Below are 16,072 nucleotides of genomic sequence, written 5' to 3'. Positions count from 1 at the left end.
AAACTATTGGGGGTGCAGCAATAATGTCTTACGATCTTCATTCTCAAAAGAAAAGATGCCTAAACTAAAAAGAATAGTGAGGCAAACACAGCATCAGATGTATCATCGAAAAAAATATTTTGGAAGAAAGTAATGGAATTTTGTATACAGTGCTGTATTATTTTCCTACTAGAAATGTCTGAGATTTGCAGCTTGGATACTCTGCTAAATAATTGTTACTGCAATTTATCAGCCTAAAAGAATGTAATAACACACTGAAGCATACACATGACGGTCTGTATTGATTTTTAAAAGTGTATTGCTATACATTCAGTTTCTAGGTCTGTACACTTACCAAACTATCATAGACTGATTTCCATCCATCTTTGAGCCGCATACAATCTTTGCGAATACCTCTGAATCTTGTAATATCATTTAAACGGCATATTTCATCCCACGATTTCTGGGGTAGCCACGTACAAGGATTGGAGTGTGGATTGTCCAGTCCAATGCCTCCAGTTAGCAAAAACTTCCACTCACCTTCGTCAACCTACAGTACAGGAAATAGTATTGTTATGTTCATTGTTGAATTAGTAAACCGTGATAGTTCTCTTTTAAGTTATCACAAAGCATTTATGCATCTCAAGCTAGAAGACTTTTATGACTCATAAAACCAAAGAAAGAACCCTTGAGAAGACAATTTTTAAGTACACACCTTGGTGAATATTAGGCATTTATAGGTAGGATAAAAGAATTAAGAGTATAATGGATGCATAACAGTTAGATAATGCACAGCCAAATGATGACTTAAAAATCAATAAAGATAGTTATTTTTAACACACTGTATGTCTCATGATTTTTGGGTAAGGTCATTTGAGTAGCATCGTGATGGTATTATAACATTGCATCACCATCATGGGCTTTTTTCTCAATTCTATGGCAGATCCCATTTTCAGATCTATGTGATAATCTCCTCTTCTGTTCAGGGGGTAGATCAGAGCCATGAAATTGCAAGAACTAGTAATCACATGACTCCAGAGAGAGGTCTATGGCATGCAATGGGTTACTGTATGTGTTCCCCAGAGTAGACGTAGGGTACACTTTTATTATGAAATTCACTTTATATTTAAAATATGTCCAGCTAACCAAATTTAAAATCGCAAAGACTATGTAACTATGTATAACTTAAATCATAAACTATTTTAGGGGTACATAGTGTAAGGAGTTTGCTGCCTTTAGATCTGTATTTATAAGGATCTCGCAACATGGTCGCCGAGGCAGGGCGTCTGCCTCTACCAACATGGCCGCTGAGGCAGAAAGTCAGCCTCATTCTGGATATATTGCCTGCACCTGCCTGCTCCCTTTATATGGCTTCATTCCCCTCTCTTCCTTGTTTGCACAAGGTTCTGTTTACCTTGACTCCTGCTGGAAGCCGTGTCCTGCCTGCCTATTCCTTGTCTGTTGCCGAAGTAGCCTTGACGATTCTGCCTTCACCAGCCCTGACCTCAGAAATGTGACCCCTACTCTCCAGAACAGTGACCATGATTATCCTGCCTTCTCCTGCTATGACCTCGGACCCCACTATTCTACTCTTCAGGATTCGGATCCTAGGTACGGGTTGGTCTTAACTCTCCACCTCTGCCTAGCGGGTCTGTTTCCTGGACAGTACACAGCGACGTACGAGACCGGCACAATATTTTATTGTACTTGAATAAAGGATACATTTTATAATATAGTTTCTCTCTTTCATTATTAAGATAATTAAGATTATATAGTTATTTTTATATGTACTGTATATAGTTTACAGTATCTGCCATAGCCTCTTATATTAAGGTCAACCAATTCCCCAACCAATCTGTACATACATTTGATGATTTGATTCCACAGAGTAACATCTTTTAAGGGAATCCAATTTCTGTGCATTCTATCTGTATGTTCTCTCGTTCTGTATTATATGAATGGGTCCCTTATTAAAGTCTCCTGGCTTCAAAACAGTGCAAAACTGTCAATGTATGTCAAGCTAGTCAGATATATTTAAAAAGAAAAAACGTAAAGGATTTTTTTCTTCGTTAATCCGGTGCACATTAAACTCCTCAGTGCCAAAGGGTGCTGCCACCTTCATGGCCATGGACCCTTCGGCACTTCCTGACATGGCTGCTCTTCAGAACGATTGTATGATCCCTTCCACGCGGTCGATTCTGATAGCATACAGCCCCATAAAACCAAACAAAGGCCAATGACGTAGATCACACGTCATAAGGACCACGGGGGTGACATTTTTCATGATTTATGCTGTATGTCATTAGGGCACTGACGAGGTTAATTGCCCACGGTTTTGCAGCCAGAAAGCTTTAATACATACCCCTGGGTGTCCATTTTTTCTATTAGTATAGTAATTCATGTTGGTAAATACCAAAAGGAAATGCGACTTACTGTATGTTTTTCGTAATGTTCAAGTTTCTTAATTAGTGCTTCAACATGAAAATCAGTTTATTTAAGTATTAGATAGCAAATTATCCACATTAGATAAAAAAATTATTTTGCAACACATAATATTAAAATTAAACATCTGATCTGCCAATACAGAATGATATTATTTTAGCACAAAAATGCAAAGAATGCACCATTGTAAATTTCTTACCATTTTTTCATATTTCAAAAGGTTTACTGTTAAGCAGAAGGAAAAAAGCAACTTGTCCTTTTCAAATAGTGAACGGCACACATTCATATACAGCGAATATGTAAAGTGATCCTTCAAAATTTGGAGCCTGAAAGTAAAAATAAATGTGTAATGTTTTAAAATTGACATCACTTCAGAGTCACATGTACCTTCCCTTTATTCTGATCAATTTTTTGAAGTGAAACTTCTTTTCTGGAACCTACAGGGTTTTGATGGGGAAAATTTCCTTTGTTGTTACAAAAACGCATGACAGAAGTGACGTCATGACGCAGAAACGGCTGCGGGCTTCGGTGCATCCGTAGAAGGATCCTCGGCCTCCGGCGCGCATGCGCAGAAGGATCTGGTGTCCTCTGGCGCTTCATGCATGCGCAGATTCCCCAGCACACATGCGCAGAAGGATCCATGGGCCTTAGACGCATAGCGCGTGCGCAGGCCTCAAGCGCGAATGCACAGGATGCTCGGGCCTCCAGCCGCACCCGTGGGCAGGCCCAGTGACGCACGCATGCGCAGGCCCGGTGAGGCGCGCAGGACCCCAGGAAGTCAGTCACCCACACAAGTCAGTCACCCACCTACCCAGGTCAGTCAGTCACCCAACCTCCCAGGTCAGTCACCTATACACACTGTCACCCACACACACTGTCAACACACACACAGAGACACAAACAAACGCGAGGCATTCATAGTTAGTATAAATATAGAAGTGCAAATAGCTAAAACAGGGTGTGTGTGCAGAGCACGCATGTTCTAAGGGAAACTTCTTTGCGTTTTGTCACTGAAATTGTGTTTTGATTTTTAATTTAATTAAATTTAATTTAATTAAAAACAGCACCATCACAAATACAATTTCTGTGACAAAACAGTTACAAAAGACAAAGAAGTTTCACTTAAAATGCGCCTGCTCAGCACACACACCCTTTTTTGATGTGATATTTATCTGCAGTAGTTGTATGTGAAAACATTACATGCTAAATGCAATATGTTATATCAAGGAACATATAACTAACATGAAGTTACCTTGTTTGTAAATGTTCAGACTTTTCTGAATGGTCTATTGACATGATAAAAAGATTGATAAACCATGTAAGAGAGTATTGATACATGGGTTCAATGTTGGCTAAATCAGCAATGGAAAAAAATAGAATTGAAGAATGGACTGCGATGGGGCGGTAGCCCATTCGTGTGGTATCAATCTTCTTCTCTGTTGCCTCAGCCACAGCTTGCTTCTCAGAAATTTCATTTGCCAGAGCCTTGGAGGAAGACAATATTTTAATGGCAGTTTCATCTTCTAAGATGTTTCCTTCTGAAGATGAAAGCACTTCTAATATCTTGTCTTCAATCTCCTTTAGCTGCCTAGAATACAAAAAAGTGTTATGCACTGTACATTTTCAATGTCAGATACAGAACTCATAAGTAGTTAACTGTGGGTGAGAGCAACATTAGATCTAGAAACATAGATGGTAAATTAAATATATTTTCAATCTTCTCTGTGTCTATGTTTAAGGCAGCGATTAAATAAGCTCTGATAAGAATCACTGTACAAACAGACATGGATTTCTGTGAGCATTACCTGTCTCATAAACGGGAAAGGAATCTAATGTATAATCAGAACTTTCCCATTCAAATACATATTTGTTGTCCCAGAACACACACATTTTGGCATTCTGAAATTGCCAAGAGTACCACTAACTTGTCATTTCTTACTGTTGCACTCTATTTTAAAATAAAATCCATTTGAAAGATTTTTCCTTTACACTTAAAACTTACACTTGATACGACTACATTTGTGAAGGCACTTCCACCAGAGAGTTATAGGGAATGTATCACCACATGTATTTGTGTATATATAAGTATATATTCTATAATACCAATGTTTTATTGGTAATGTGATCTTTGCATATAGTAAGTTGTACATGTTAAGGTGCTTCCATAGTAGGCGCTCACTTGCTTAGAAACTTCTCAATCATAAATTGACAGAGGAACTTAAACATATCCAGTGTTGGACTTGGAAGTATACAGTACGGCCCACTGTGGAATCCTCCTGAACAACTCCTAACCTTTGTCACACCTGTCTACTCCCCTCCCCCCACACAAACATTCTCCTTGATAGTTTGCAGCCTGCATGTGTGCGGGGCAAGGTCTGGGACAGTGCTAACGAGGATGGAGATTGGAGGGGAGTAGGTATTCAAAATCTGTCATGGCATGGACCCACCAGGGATACTGCCAGTTTCCCAGCAGGCCAGTCTGACCAAGAATGTACCTCCTGTGAGGATTTTATTCAGGGTAAATAGACAGATTTAAATGGCCTACCAGTCTGTCCAGTAACTTAACAGTTCTGTCTCCCACCAGGTTTTTCTGCTCTCCCAAAATTAAATTCTTTGTCATAATTTGTATTTTTCATTTGTTTCATTTACTTATAATGCACATAAAATATATAACATATTGAAACAAAACAGATATTTTAGAAGTTTCCCCCTATATTTAATGCATCTACCAATCCACAACAGTTTGCCCTCATCAGAAATCGATAGGTCTTTTCTATAAAGGTGGCTCAAGGTACCCGGGTAACTTGATTGGAAGGACATAACTTAAAGGTAGGAAATGAACTTAAACACAAAAAGACAAGAGCGCAAACGCACATAGTGAAGTTTGTAAAAATATGAGTGTATAATTGTTTAGGGTATAATATCTGCGTACATCAGATTAGATGGTATAAAGCATTTCATGTGCAATACATGAGTTTACCAAGCCGCACTGCCACCTCCAGGTCTCAGGAGTTCTCCTTTACAGCATCCAGGGCACGCTGCCACGATTGAATTACAGCTCCTCCACTGCAGTGCTGTATCTTTGGCGTTCTCCTTCCCCAATCGCTGCCGTCACCGCCGCTTAGTCCTTGGATCAGCCTCCGACTGCCACTGCACCTCAGGGCACCGTGTTGGTAGGTCACGTGTCCCGCGGAGTTTTGCGACCGGCCGCAAAGCGAGGTTGGAACGTAAAGCGTGATGGTAGCTTTACTACAGTTTGCCGAGATCAGCTTTTTGCACAGATACAGTCCAATGTAGATATACCACGCAGAGTGTGGATATAAAGTTCTGGGACCTCTAAAATCTTATCCAACGCGTTTCGAAGCATAAGCTTCTTCTTCAGGGATAAATTGAACTGTTTTAGGAACATATTTATACCCTTAGACCGCCACTGATTGGTCAAAATCAGAGGTATCTACACCAATCTGATACTCACTAGGCATCATCCCACAGGTGTGGGTGTTTGAAGTACTTACTTCTTAATGTGCTCTAGTGGATTAACCTTTTCAGTGCTGGTCCAGGGGTATGGTTAAAACACAATACATTTTTTATTATATAATTTCAACTTAAAAACACTTTGATAAAAATGCCAATGATTGTTTTATTTCAGAGCCTTTGAAATATTCACAAACAAGTGTTAATAACACATACAAAAGTTAATGCTTTATATTTAATATGAATGGGTATCATAGATGTTGTCCAGATCTTATGCATAGGGCCAAGTACTAAGCTAATAGGAAACGCATAACTATATGGGGCCTATTTATGCATATTGTTTAATATAGACACCATAGGTCTATGTTCTCATTTAGACCTTTAGGACCTAAAGACTTCAATTGGTGGATCCAATAAGTTTCTTGGACAGATATATCTTTTATTCTGTCGCCTCCACGTCTATTTTGGGGAATGGTTTTAATCCCTTTGAAGGTCAGGGTTGAGGGGTCTTTGTTGTGGTGGGTTGAGAAATGACGACTTACACTATGAGTCTGTAGTGCATGTTTAATATTTCTCACGTGCTCTTGGATACGTGTTTTCAGACAACGTTTTGTGCGGCCTACATATTGCAGGCCGCAGGGGCATTCTAATAGGTACACTAAGAATCTTGTATTACAGTTGATAAATTCAGTAATATTATACACTTTATGATCTATATTTGATCTAAATGTTTTTCGTTCGGCATGTAGGAGTTTGCATATGCAACATATGTACCTTAGTGTACCTATTAGAATGCCCCTGCGGCCTGCAATATGTAGGCCGCACAAAACGTTGTCTGAAAACACGTATCCAAGAGCACGTGAGAAATATTAAACATGCACTACAGACTCATAGTGTAAGTCGTCATTTCTCAACCCACCACAACAAAGACCCCTCAACCCTGACCTTCAAAGGGATTAAAACCATTCCCCAAAATAGACGTGGAGGCGACAGAATAAAAGATATATCTGTCCAAGAAACTTATTGGATCCACCAATTGAAGTCTTTAGGTCCTAAAGGTCTAAATGAGAACATAGACCTATGGTGTCTATATTAAACAATATGCATAAATAGGCCCCATATAGTTATGCGTTTCCTATTAGCTTAGTACTTGGCCCTATGCATAAGATCTGGACAACATCTATGATACCCATTCATATTAAATATAAAGCATTAACTTTTGTATGTGTTATTAACACTTGTTTGTTTTATTTCAGAGCCTTTGAAATATTCACAATCATTGGCATTTTTATCAAAGTGTTTTTAAGTTGAAATTATATAATAAAAAATGTATTGTGTTTTAACCATACCCCTGGACCAGCACTGAAAAGGTTAATCCACTAGAGCACATTAAGAAGTAAGTACTTCAAACACCCACACCTGTGGGATGATGCCTAGTGAGTATCAGATTGGTGTAGATACCTCTGATTTTGACCAATCAGTGGCGGTCTAAGGGTATAAATATGTTCCTAAAACAGTTCAATTTATCCCTGAAGAAGAAGCTTATGCTTCGAAACGCGTTGGATAAGATTTTAGAGGTCCCAGAACTTTATATCCACACTCTGCGTGGTATATCTACATTGGACTGTATCTGTGCAAAAAGCTGATCTCGGCAAACTGTAGTAAAGCTACCATCACGCTTTACGTTCCAACCTCGCTTTGCGGCCGGTCGCAAAACTCCGCGGGACACGTGACCTACCAACACGGTGCCCTGAGGTGCAGTGGCAGTCGGAGGCTGATCCAAGGACTAAGCGGCGGTGACGGCAGCGATTGGGGAAGGAGAACGCCAAAGATACAGCACTGCAGTGGAGGAGCTGTAATTCAATCGTGGCAGCGTGCCCTGGATGCTGTAAAGGAGAACTCCTGAGACCTGGAGGTGGCAGTGCGGCTTGGTAAACTCATGTATTGCACATGAAATGCTTTATACCATCTAATCTGATGTACGCAGATATTATACCCTAAACAATCATACACTCATATTTTTACAAACTTCACTATGTGCGTTTGCGCTCTTGTCTTTTTGTGTTTCAGTTGCCTAGGGGTTTTACCCCTGTTCACATAGCTGCAGATCACCCATCGATTTAGAGGTTGTATTATGTTATAAAATTAACACAACGGTGGTGAAGGGTTTAAACAATAGAAATAATAATTTGCGCACTCTATCTGTTTTTGTTTTAAGGAAATGAACTTAGCATGCAAGTGACCATAATTGACCGGCCATTGGCAGATGGGTGACTGCTCTTTTGTACCGTGCCTAATTTGGCATTAGCAGAGAAAGAGAGAGATAGAGCAGGTACAGTACCATAAATGCGGGAATTCGCCATTTATCACCCACTCTGCCTCTCTCTCTTTAATGAGTACCAGTGATGTACACAAAAGCTGATAAAGTGTTCTAAATCTAATATTACTAAATCTTAGGAATATAAAAAATATATATTTTAAAAACCTTATATAACTGCTGTATAATCAAACAGTAAAACAAAAATGATTTGTTTTAGAATATTCATATTTTTTACTGTTTGAGCAAGTATATAAGAGATTCTTTAATCTTTATATTCATGGGACTTTTATCGTGATTAGCTAGCTCTCTTCTACAGTACTAGTTATTATTTTTATATAATTTTTGCAAAAAAATACTTTCTTTTTAAACTGTAGCAGTAGAATAGAATTATGTATTCATTTCCCTTGTACCTAAATCACAGAGTGCCAAAATCCATCACAACTACTATATACATTATAGTTTAAAAAAACATTTTTATTTCCACTCCATCTAAGACCCCTAGGGCCCTATTTAATAAGAAGTGCACCTTCCGTGCTGGAAGTGAATGGATCATAAAGAGCCATATTTACTGGGCATTGTTTCTCCATAAGACACCTGCCGTGCCAGAAGAGATCTTACAGACTGGGGGGCATTTTTACTAAGACATGCTGGGAGCTGTCTTATCGAGTAGCATGGCTTAGTATATATAGAGATATATATTTCTAAAACACACTCAGAGAGATACTGCATGCACGCCAAAATGTATGGTACCTAAAAACCAGAGAATCAACATTAGGTGGTGTATGCTGGTGGTGCTCTAAAGAAGGGCAAAATTTACTGACAACAAAAAATATTTCTATAGAGGAGCACACTATTGAAAAAAGTAAACAGTTTATTAATACAGATAGTAAAAAAAAAACAGGGGAGAGAAATATAAAAGGAGGGGGGGGGGGGGGAAATACCGCAAAACAAGTACAGAGGAAATAGTGAAGCAGCAGCTAACATGTAAACACTGTATCAAGGTACATCACCTACAATGTAATCTCCATATAGTGAGATAATACATATCTTTTGCGGGATTCCCCTCCCTTTTATATTTCTCTCCCCTGTTTTTATTATCTGTATTAAGTAACTGTTCACTTTTTTCATGATAAATGTAACAGGGTCTTATCCCTGTTGAAGAAACTCTCTCTAAAATCCTGCAGGGATCTGGTTAAGGGCAGCAGGCAATTAACCAGCCTCCACCTGGCCAATTAAGTCTCTCAGAAAAGCCTCCTGTTTCCAACATGAGAGATTCCTTAGCTCACAAGGGAGCTGACCAAGGAAAGGAAAGACTGCAGAGATTTCCTTAGCCCACAACGGGGCTGACCTAAGGAAAAGAGGGTCTTAATTGCATTCGCAAGACAAGACCTCTATACCTGGACACAGAGAGTGCCATAGCACACAAGGATGCTGACCAGGAGAACACAAAGGCCTTCCCCTACAGAAACCCCAGATACAGATAAGAGACTTTATTTTTGGACTGTTGGGTGATATATATATATATATATATATATATATATATGTGTGTGTGTGTGTGTTTGGGGTGGTAAGCAGCTTAGCTACCCACCCAGTTAGATAGGGCTGGAGTAAAATGTGCAGTGATTTCTCCAGAGTGCACCAGAGATCCGTAACCAAATATATTAAAATAAAAAAAGCGTAAGGTTACACTTACAATTACAGTAAGGTAACATAAAAAAGATAAAAACAAGAAAGAAGCACACACCTCATAGTGTAGTATGTCAATCTTTACTGAGCAAAATAGATTAAAATGCACGTACAACAGGTCAGTGCATCAAGAGCAATGAATAGAAGCACTTCCGTGGTCTCCGTAGTCCAGGGACTGTCTGCAGGGATCCTCTCACTCTGTCAGACGCGTCCGTCAGATTGTTGTATCCGAACACACTCTTCCAATGTTGCAGTGCTTCCACACCACGTGGGGGGAGCGTCGCTGCGTCAGTCCGTCCCTAAATCATGACGTCAGCTTAATCCAGGCATCCAACACCAGAATGAGGTAAGGAGCAAGGAGGATGGTCTATGTTCCGTAGACTCCGCAACCTTCTCCACGGGCTCTCATCCTGCACTCACGTCCATGATACTCCCACGAATCTCAGGAACCAACCAAAACTACCCTACGCATTTTGAGGCGTTAACCTCTTCGTCAGGGGTGTGGTTTACGTTGGTATTACAATCCTTTATATACCCTTCCTCATAGCAAATATAGATTAATCAATATTAAAATAATATAAGGTGCATATAAATAAAAACATATGTCACTAAACAGCAATCATATTATAGTACCCATATCAGGGGAACATATAGACATAATATCAAACAATTAGTACATCAAAAGATCAATATATAACGAATACTTAAAACAACTTATCTCGACATAGGAATGAATAAACTATGAGGGAACCTCTCAGGCCCCTATAATAAGAAATAGCTAAAATAGGAACCCTTATAAAAAACAACAAAATCTACATTTTATCATTAATATGTAGACAGTATATAACTACAATGACCATGGATCAGCTTGGAATCAATATAGAACCATATACATATAAATATAAAATATCACAGAGTCAAGGGCGGGAAAGGGAGGGGAAGGGAAAGGAAAACATATGATTTATCCTAGATAACTTATAAACTATGAATTATAGAAAAGAAGCCAGGTCAATCCCTCCGTTTAAACCATTGGGAGACAAGGTGCCTAATTGATGTATCCAATATGTCTCTCTTTGACGCAATCTTAGAAATCTATCCCCTCTTTTAATTTCTAACTTGACATGTTCTATGCCTATTAACTTCAATCCACTGGGATCCATATTATGTCTAATTTTAATATGTTTGGACACTCCGTGGGTTAGGACACCTTTCCTGATGTTGCCCCTATGTTCTAGGAATCTCTGTTTTATAGTGCGTTTTGTCCTGCCCATGTACTGTAAGCCACATTCACATTCTGAAATATAAACAACATATTTCGTTTTACAGTTAATAAAATCTTGAATGGGATGTGCTGTATTAAAAATATTAGATTTAAAATTAACCGGATTATTCTGTACAAATTTACATGTAGTACACCTGTCACTCCATTGATAAAAACCTTTTAAAGGCATACTTCTAATGGTACTAACTTCATGCGCTTGTTCTATTTTCTTTAAGAGTGTAAGTGCTAGCATAGTTTTCAATGTGTTAGATTTCCTATAGATAACCTTTGGTTTTTCAGGAATAATTTTGTTTAAAATATGATCGCACTTTAAGATATTCCAATGTTTATCCATTATCTGGTTGATCTGCCTTGAAGCTCCATTAAATTTGGTAATAAAAAGCACATCCTGGTTTTGATCTATTTTGTGAGTTTTCTCTTTTAAAAGCTGCAGTTCAGTCTTTTTTTTTTTTTTTAATTTATTTTTTTACTTCAATAGTTTCATGTGGGCAATCTCTACTTACCTAAAGAACTGCATAGCTGCAGGTCAATTTGTTCTCCATGTATTGATCGGCGAAATTTGGTGACATCATTAGAGCTGGCATATGTTTTTCTTCTGCTTCTGTCACTCAGTGGAAGCTCATGAATATTCATGAGCACTCCTGCACTGACATGTGCTAGAGGGAGGGCAGGGCTGACAAAGGGGTGTGCCAGGGCTTGTGACAGGACATGAAGGGGCAGTGCCTTAGCAAATGGTTGTTAAAATAGAATACAAGAAAATTGGTCTTTCAAAGTTGTTTTTTTAAAAACAGAAAATGCTAAAAGTATTTTTTCTTACTGTACTACAGAACTGATTTATTAAAAAAAAACACACATGCAGGATATTGACTGAACTGCAGCTTTAATATTGTATCACGATCCAAAAGCAACGCCCTATTAAAGGCCCTTTCTATGTTCACCATTTTATGTCCCTTGGATAAAAAAAAATGTGTCTTTTAACTGTGCTGATTGAATCATAAAATCATCCATTCTGGAGCAATTTCTTCTTAGCCTTTGAAATTGGCCATACGGTATATTGTTTATCCATCTTTTATGGTGGTTGCTTGTGGCTTCCAAATATTTATTACAATCCACTTCTTTGTGGAAAGTTCTAGTTTGTATGGATAAATCATCAAATAAGAATAATACTAAGTCAAAAAAAGCTATACTGCGTAAATCATAATGATAAATGAATTTAAGATTAAACGGATTCATATTCATAAAATAAAAAAATGAGACCAATGTGTCTAGGCTCCCTTTCCACACTTTAAAATGTAATCTATAAACCAACGGTAAAACCCTATATACTCTAAAAAAGGATTATTGTTCCAAATAAAGGTTATCTATAGGAAAGCTAACACATTGAAAACTATGTTAGCACCTACTGTACACTCACAATCTGAAAGAAGTTTCCCACGCAAAACCCCCCCTAAAACTCATAACCTAGCAAGCTCCTCTGGCCAGCACTCGTGAAAAGGTAAAAACACAAAAATGCTGTATTGTCGCATAATTTACACACAGTCACAGTGATGCACATACGACAGTCAGGTCCAAGAGCTGATACTCTTGGACCTTCAAACACGGATCAGGGGTAGCCAAGTGGGCTTAACCTTTATTATAGACTAAAGCAGTAAAATTCAGGGCATTATTGAAAACCCTGCTCTCTGATTGGTTAAAATTCCGGGCATTATCCAATCAGTAATGCCCGGAATTTAGCAGCTTGCAAAGTGCAGTTTTCAATGGGTTTATTTCCAGCCAATCAGCTTTCAGAACCGAGGAGACAGGGCAGGGGATTGGTTTGCATGAAGTAAAAGCTCTGAGACAGGGCAGGGGATTGGTCAGGACGTATCAGCCACGGGTTGACTCCTCCCCCTCCCGAGCTGACAGATGTTCTGAGCTGATTCAGTTGATTTGGGGGGGGGGGGGGGGGGGAGAGGGATGGTGTCTGCAAAGCAAATAAGTGGCTGTCTGCAGTTTCTTTGTGGCTGCTGTTTGAGTGTGAGTGTGTGGTGTTGTGTTGTATATCTGTGTAGAAGTGCTGTGCGTGTGTGTGTATAGAGCTCCAGTGTGTGTGTGTGTCAGTGTCAGCAGCAGTGTTTATGGGTGTAGCATGTGTGTGTAGCAGCAGAGTGTGTGTGTGTGTGTGTGTGTGTGTGTGTGTGTGTGTGTGTGTGTGTGTGTATGTGTGTGTAGAGGTGCAGTGTTGTGTGTAGAGGTGCTGTGTATAGAGGTGCAGTGTTGTGTGTGTGTTGTGTGTGTAGAGGTGCTGTGTGGTGTATAGAGGTGCAGTGTTGTATGTGTAGAGGTGCTGTGTTGTGTATATAGAGGTGCAGTGGTGTGTGTGTGTGGGGGGGTGTAGAGGTGCTATGTTGTGCGTAGAGGTGGGGGGGGAGAGTGCAAAGTTTAGTAAGTGGCTGCATTTTTGATTGTTGCTGCAGTGTGTGTGTGTGTGTTGTGCTGTTGTATGTGTAGCAGCAGTTTGTGTGTGTATAGAGCTCCAGTGTGTGTGTGTGTGTGTGTGTGTGTGTGTGTGTGTGTGTGTGTGTGTGTGTGTGTGTGTGTCAGTCACAGCAGCAGTGTTTATGGGTGTAGCATGTGTGTGTAGAGCTGCTGTGTTGTGTGTGTAGAGCTGCTGTGTTGTGTGTGTAGAGGTGCTGTGTTGTGTGTGTAGAGGTGCTGTGTTGTGTGTGTAGAGGTGCTGTGTGGTGAGTCTAGAGGAGGTGCTGTGTTGTGCTTGTGTGTGAAGAGGTGCTGTGTTGTGTGTGGTGTGCTGTTGTGTGTGTGTGTGTGTAGCAGCAGTTTGTGTGTGTTGAGCTGCTGTGTGTGTGTGTGTACACAGAGGGGGCGGCAGTGAGTGGATATAGATAGCTGCAGTCTAAGCGTATATAGAGGTGGTTTCATGTATTTACCATTTTATTTTAATAAAAAAATCTATTTAACTATACAAAAGTGTCTATTATTTATTTTAAAAGTCTACATTTAGCTTATAATAGTAATAATCCCCTCAGAACAGGGCATTACTGGCCATTAATGCCCTTGCTGGGTTAAAGTCCCTCGGCTTCGCCTCGGGCCTTCAACTCTTCCAGCCAGGGCATTATTGGCCAGTAATGCCCTGTTCTTCTGGGATTATTACTTAATTATTGAGCCTGGTTACACCCTCACCGTCACATATACATATTGCAGACAAGGACTCAGTTGGGCCTCAATACTGATAGGGACCGTAGCAATTTCCTATAGCATTTCCCCTCCCCCGCTTATTTTTACATGCACCCTATGGTATTTATGTACTTTAAGGAACAGCAAGATTCTTTGTATTTATGTTGGTTCTCCAAAGCCATTTGATGTGTTTCTTTTTTGTGAATCATTACAGACAGCCCTTATTCTGTACAAGCTATTCTGCGTGAGTTATTATGAGATAGATGTGGAAATATTTTATATTTAGTGATTTCTCATTGTGTAAAACATTTTGTTGTCCTCATAATGAATATAATGAATATGTTTTCTTCCTTATGCTCTGCATATCCAAGTCTTTTTATGAAGCTTTCTGCATGTCAAGATGTGCAGTACCACTGTTCTCACTTTTAAAGATGGTACTCGCTAACGAACGGCTGGACCACGGGTCTACTACCTGCCTAAGACAGTTCTGAAACAATTCCATGTCGCCCAGATCTCTGAGTGATCCTGCCCCTGCTCGCCCGGAGTTGTCGCCTGAAGGGGGGATACTGTAAGGGATCCGCTCCTGGGTTTGGCTGAAACTCATTCTTACAGTGCTTTAGAGCTTCCAGACAAATCCCTCCCTGAACCTGCAATCAGAATCACCTGCTCTTGGTGTTACTCTGCAGCCTGCCTGTTGCTGCCTGGCTGCCGGTGCTATTTAACTGCTACCCTTCTCCTCAGGAAGTGGCTGAACATAATACTTTCCCCAAGTAACTGTGCTTGCCCCAAGCTGCTCTGTTTGGCCTGACTTGGCCTTCTAGTGCCTTGTCCTCTTCTCCTAGGTTCCTGTCAGACTTCACCTTCGCCGCGCTGAAGCGGCTACACTGTTCCTCAGTGTTTCCTGTGGCATATCTGCAGTTCTCTTGCATCCTAAGTGGAGTTCTCTTGCATCCTCAGTAGCCCCTGTGCTACTCTCCTAGTTCGTTGCTGCCTGGCTGCCGGTGCTATTTAACTGCTACCCTTCTCCTCAGGAAGTGGCTGAACATAATACTTTCCCCAAGTAACTGTGCTTGCCACAAGCTGCTCTGTTTGGCCTGACTTGACCTTCTAGTGCCTTGTCCTCTTCTCCTAGTTCCTGGCAGACTTCGCCTCCGCCGCGCTGAAGCGGCTACCCTGTTACTCAGTGTTTCCTGTGGCATGTCTGCACTCCTGCTTTTCCCGTGGCATTCCTTCCACCCTGTTTCTGTTCCCCATTCTTGTACCCACCGCACTGCAGTGCCTTCGCTGATCCACTGCGCTGCAGCACCTACGCTGAAGCGTTTTTGCTGAAGTTTTTCCTGTTGCCTAATTTCTGCATGTGACCTCGATCTTCACTCCTGTGCCACCTACCCTGACCCCGGCTTGCCTATGGACTACTCTGTCTTCTCCAATCCTGACCCGACTACGGACTACGCAACCTGGACCTGGCTTTGTGGTCTAAGGTCGGTGTTTTCACATTCCCATCTGGCTGACGAATTTTATAAGTAACAGAGAAATCTACTACATTTTTTAAAACAACACCTTCTCTTGGGCATGGCACTGCCTCCTGCACTTGGCCTCTGGGTACAGGCCTCCCACGGAGGACAGGTACTGGCAACACTGTCCTTGGAAGAGGGCTCAGGAGGGGTGGTGTCAAGTACTGGGGATACCCCAGATGTGGCCAGTGACTGCACCAA

The 16,072-nt window shown here is 40.5% G+C and overlaps 1 protein-coding gene across 1 annotated transcript in view; it reads right to left on the bottom strand.

Moving 5' to 3' along the window:
• The window catches only part of DNAH7 (dynein axonemal heavy chain 7), a 330,067-nt gene that overhangs the window by 77,000 nt on the left and 236,995 nt on the right, over positions 1-16,072 (bottom strand). Inside the window, exons 49-51 of the mRNA XM_075610041.1 lie at positions 3,674-4,009; positions 2,621-2,747; positions 335-529 (exon numbers count right to left, since the gene is read on the bottom strand). Of these exons, the coding sequence (XP_075466156.1) occupies positions 335-529; positions 2,621-2,747; positions 3,674-4,009 (658 nt within the window). The remainder of the gene's footprint in view (positions 1-334; positions 530-2,620; positions 2,748-3,673; positions 4,010-16,072) is intronic.

The sequence above is a fragment of the Ascaphus truei genome, chromosome 7, assembly GCF_040206685.1.
Source record: "Ascaphus truei isolate aAscTru1 chromosome 7, aAscTru1.hap1, whole genome shotgun sequence".
In the NCBI taxonomy this organism is placed as follows: Eukaryota; Metazoa; Chordata; class Amphibia; order Anura; family Ascaphidae; genus Ascaphus; species Ascaphus truei.
This window is presented reverse-complemented; position numbering and strand designations above follow the sequence as displayed.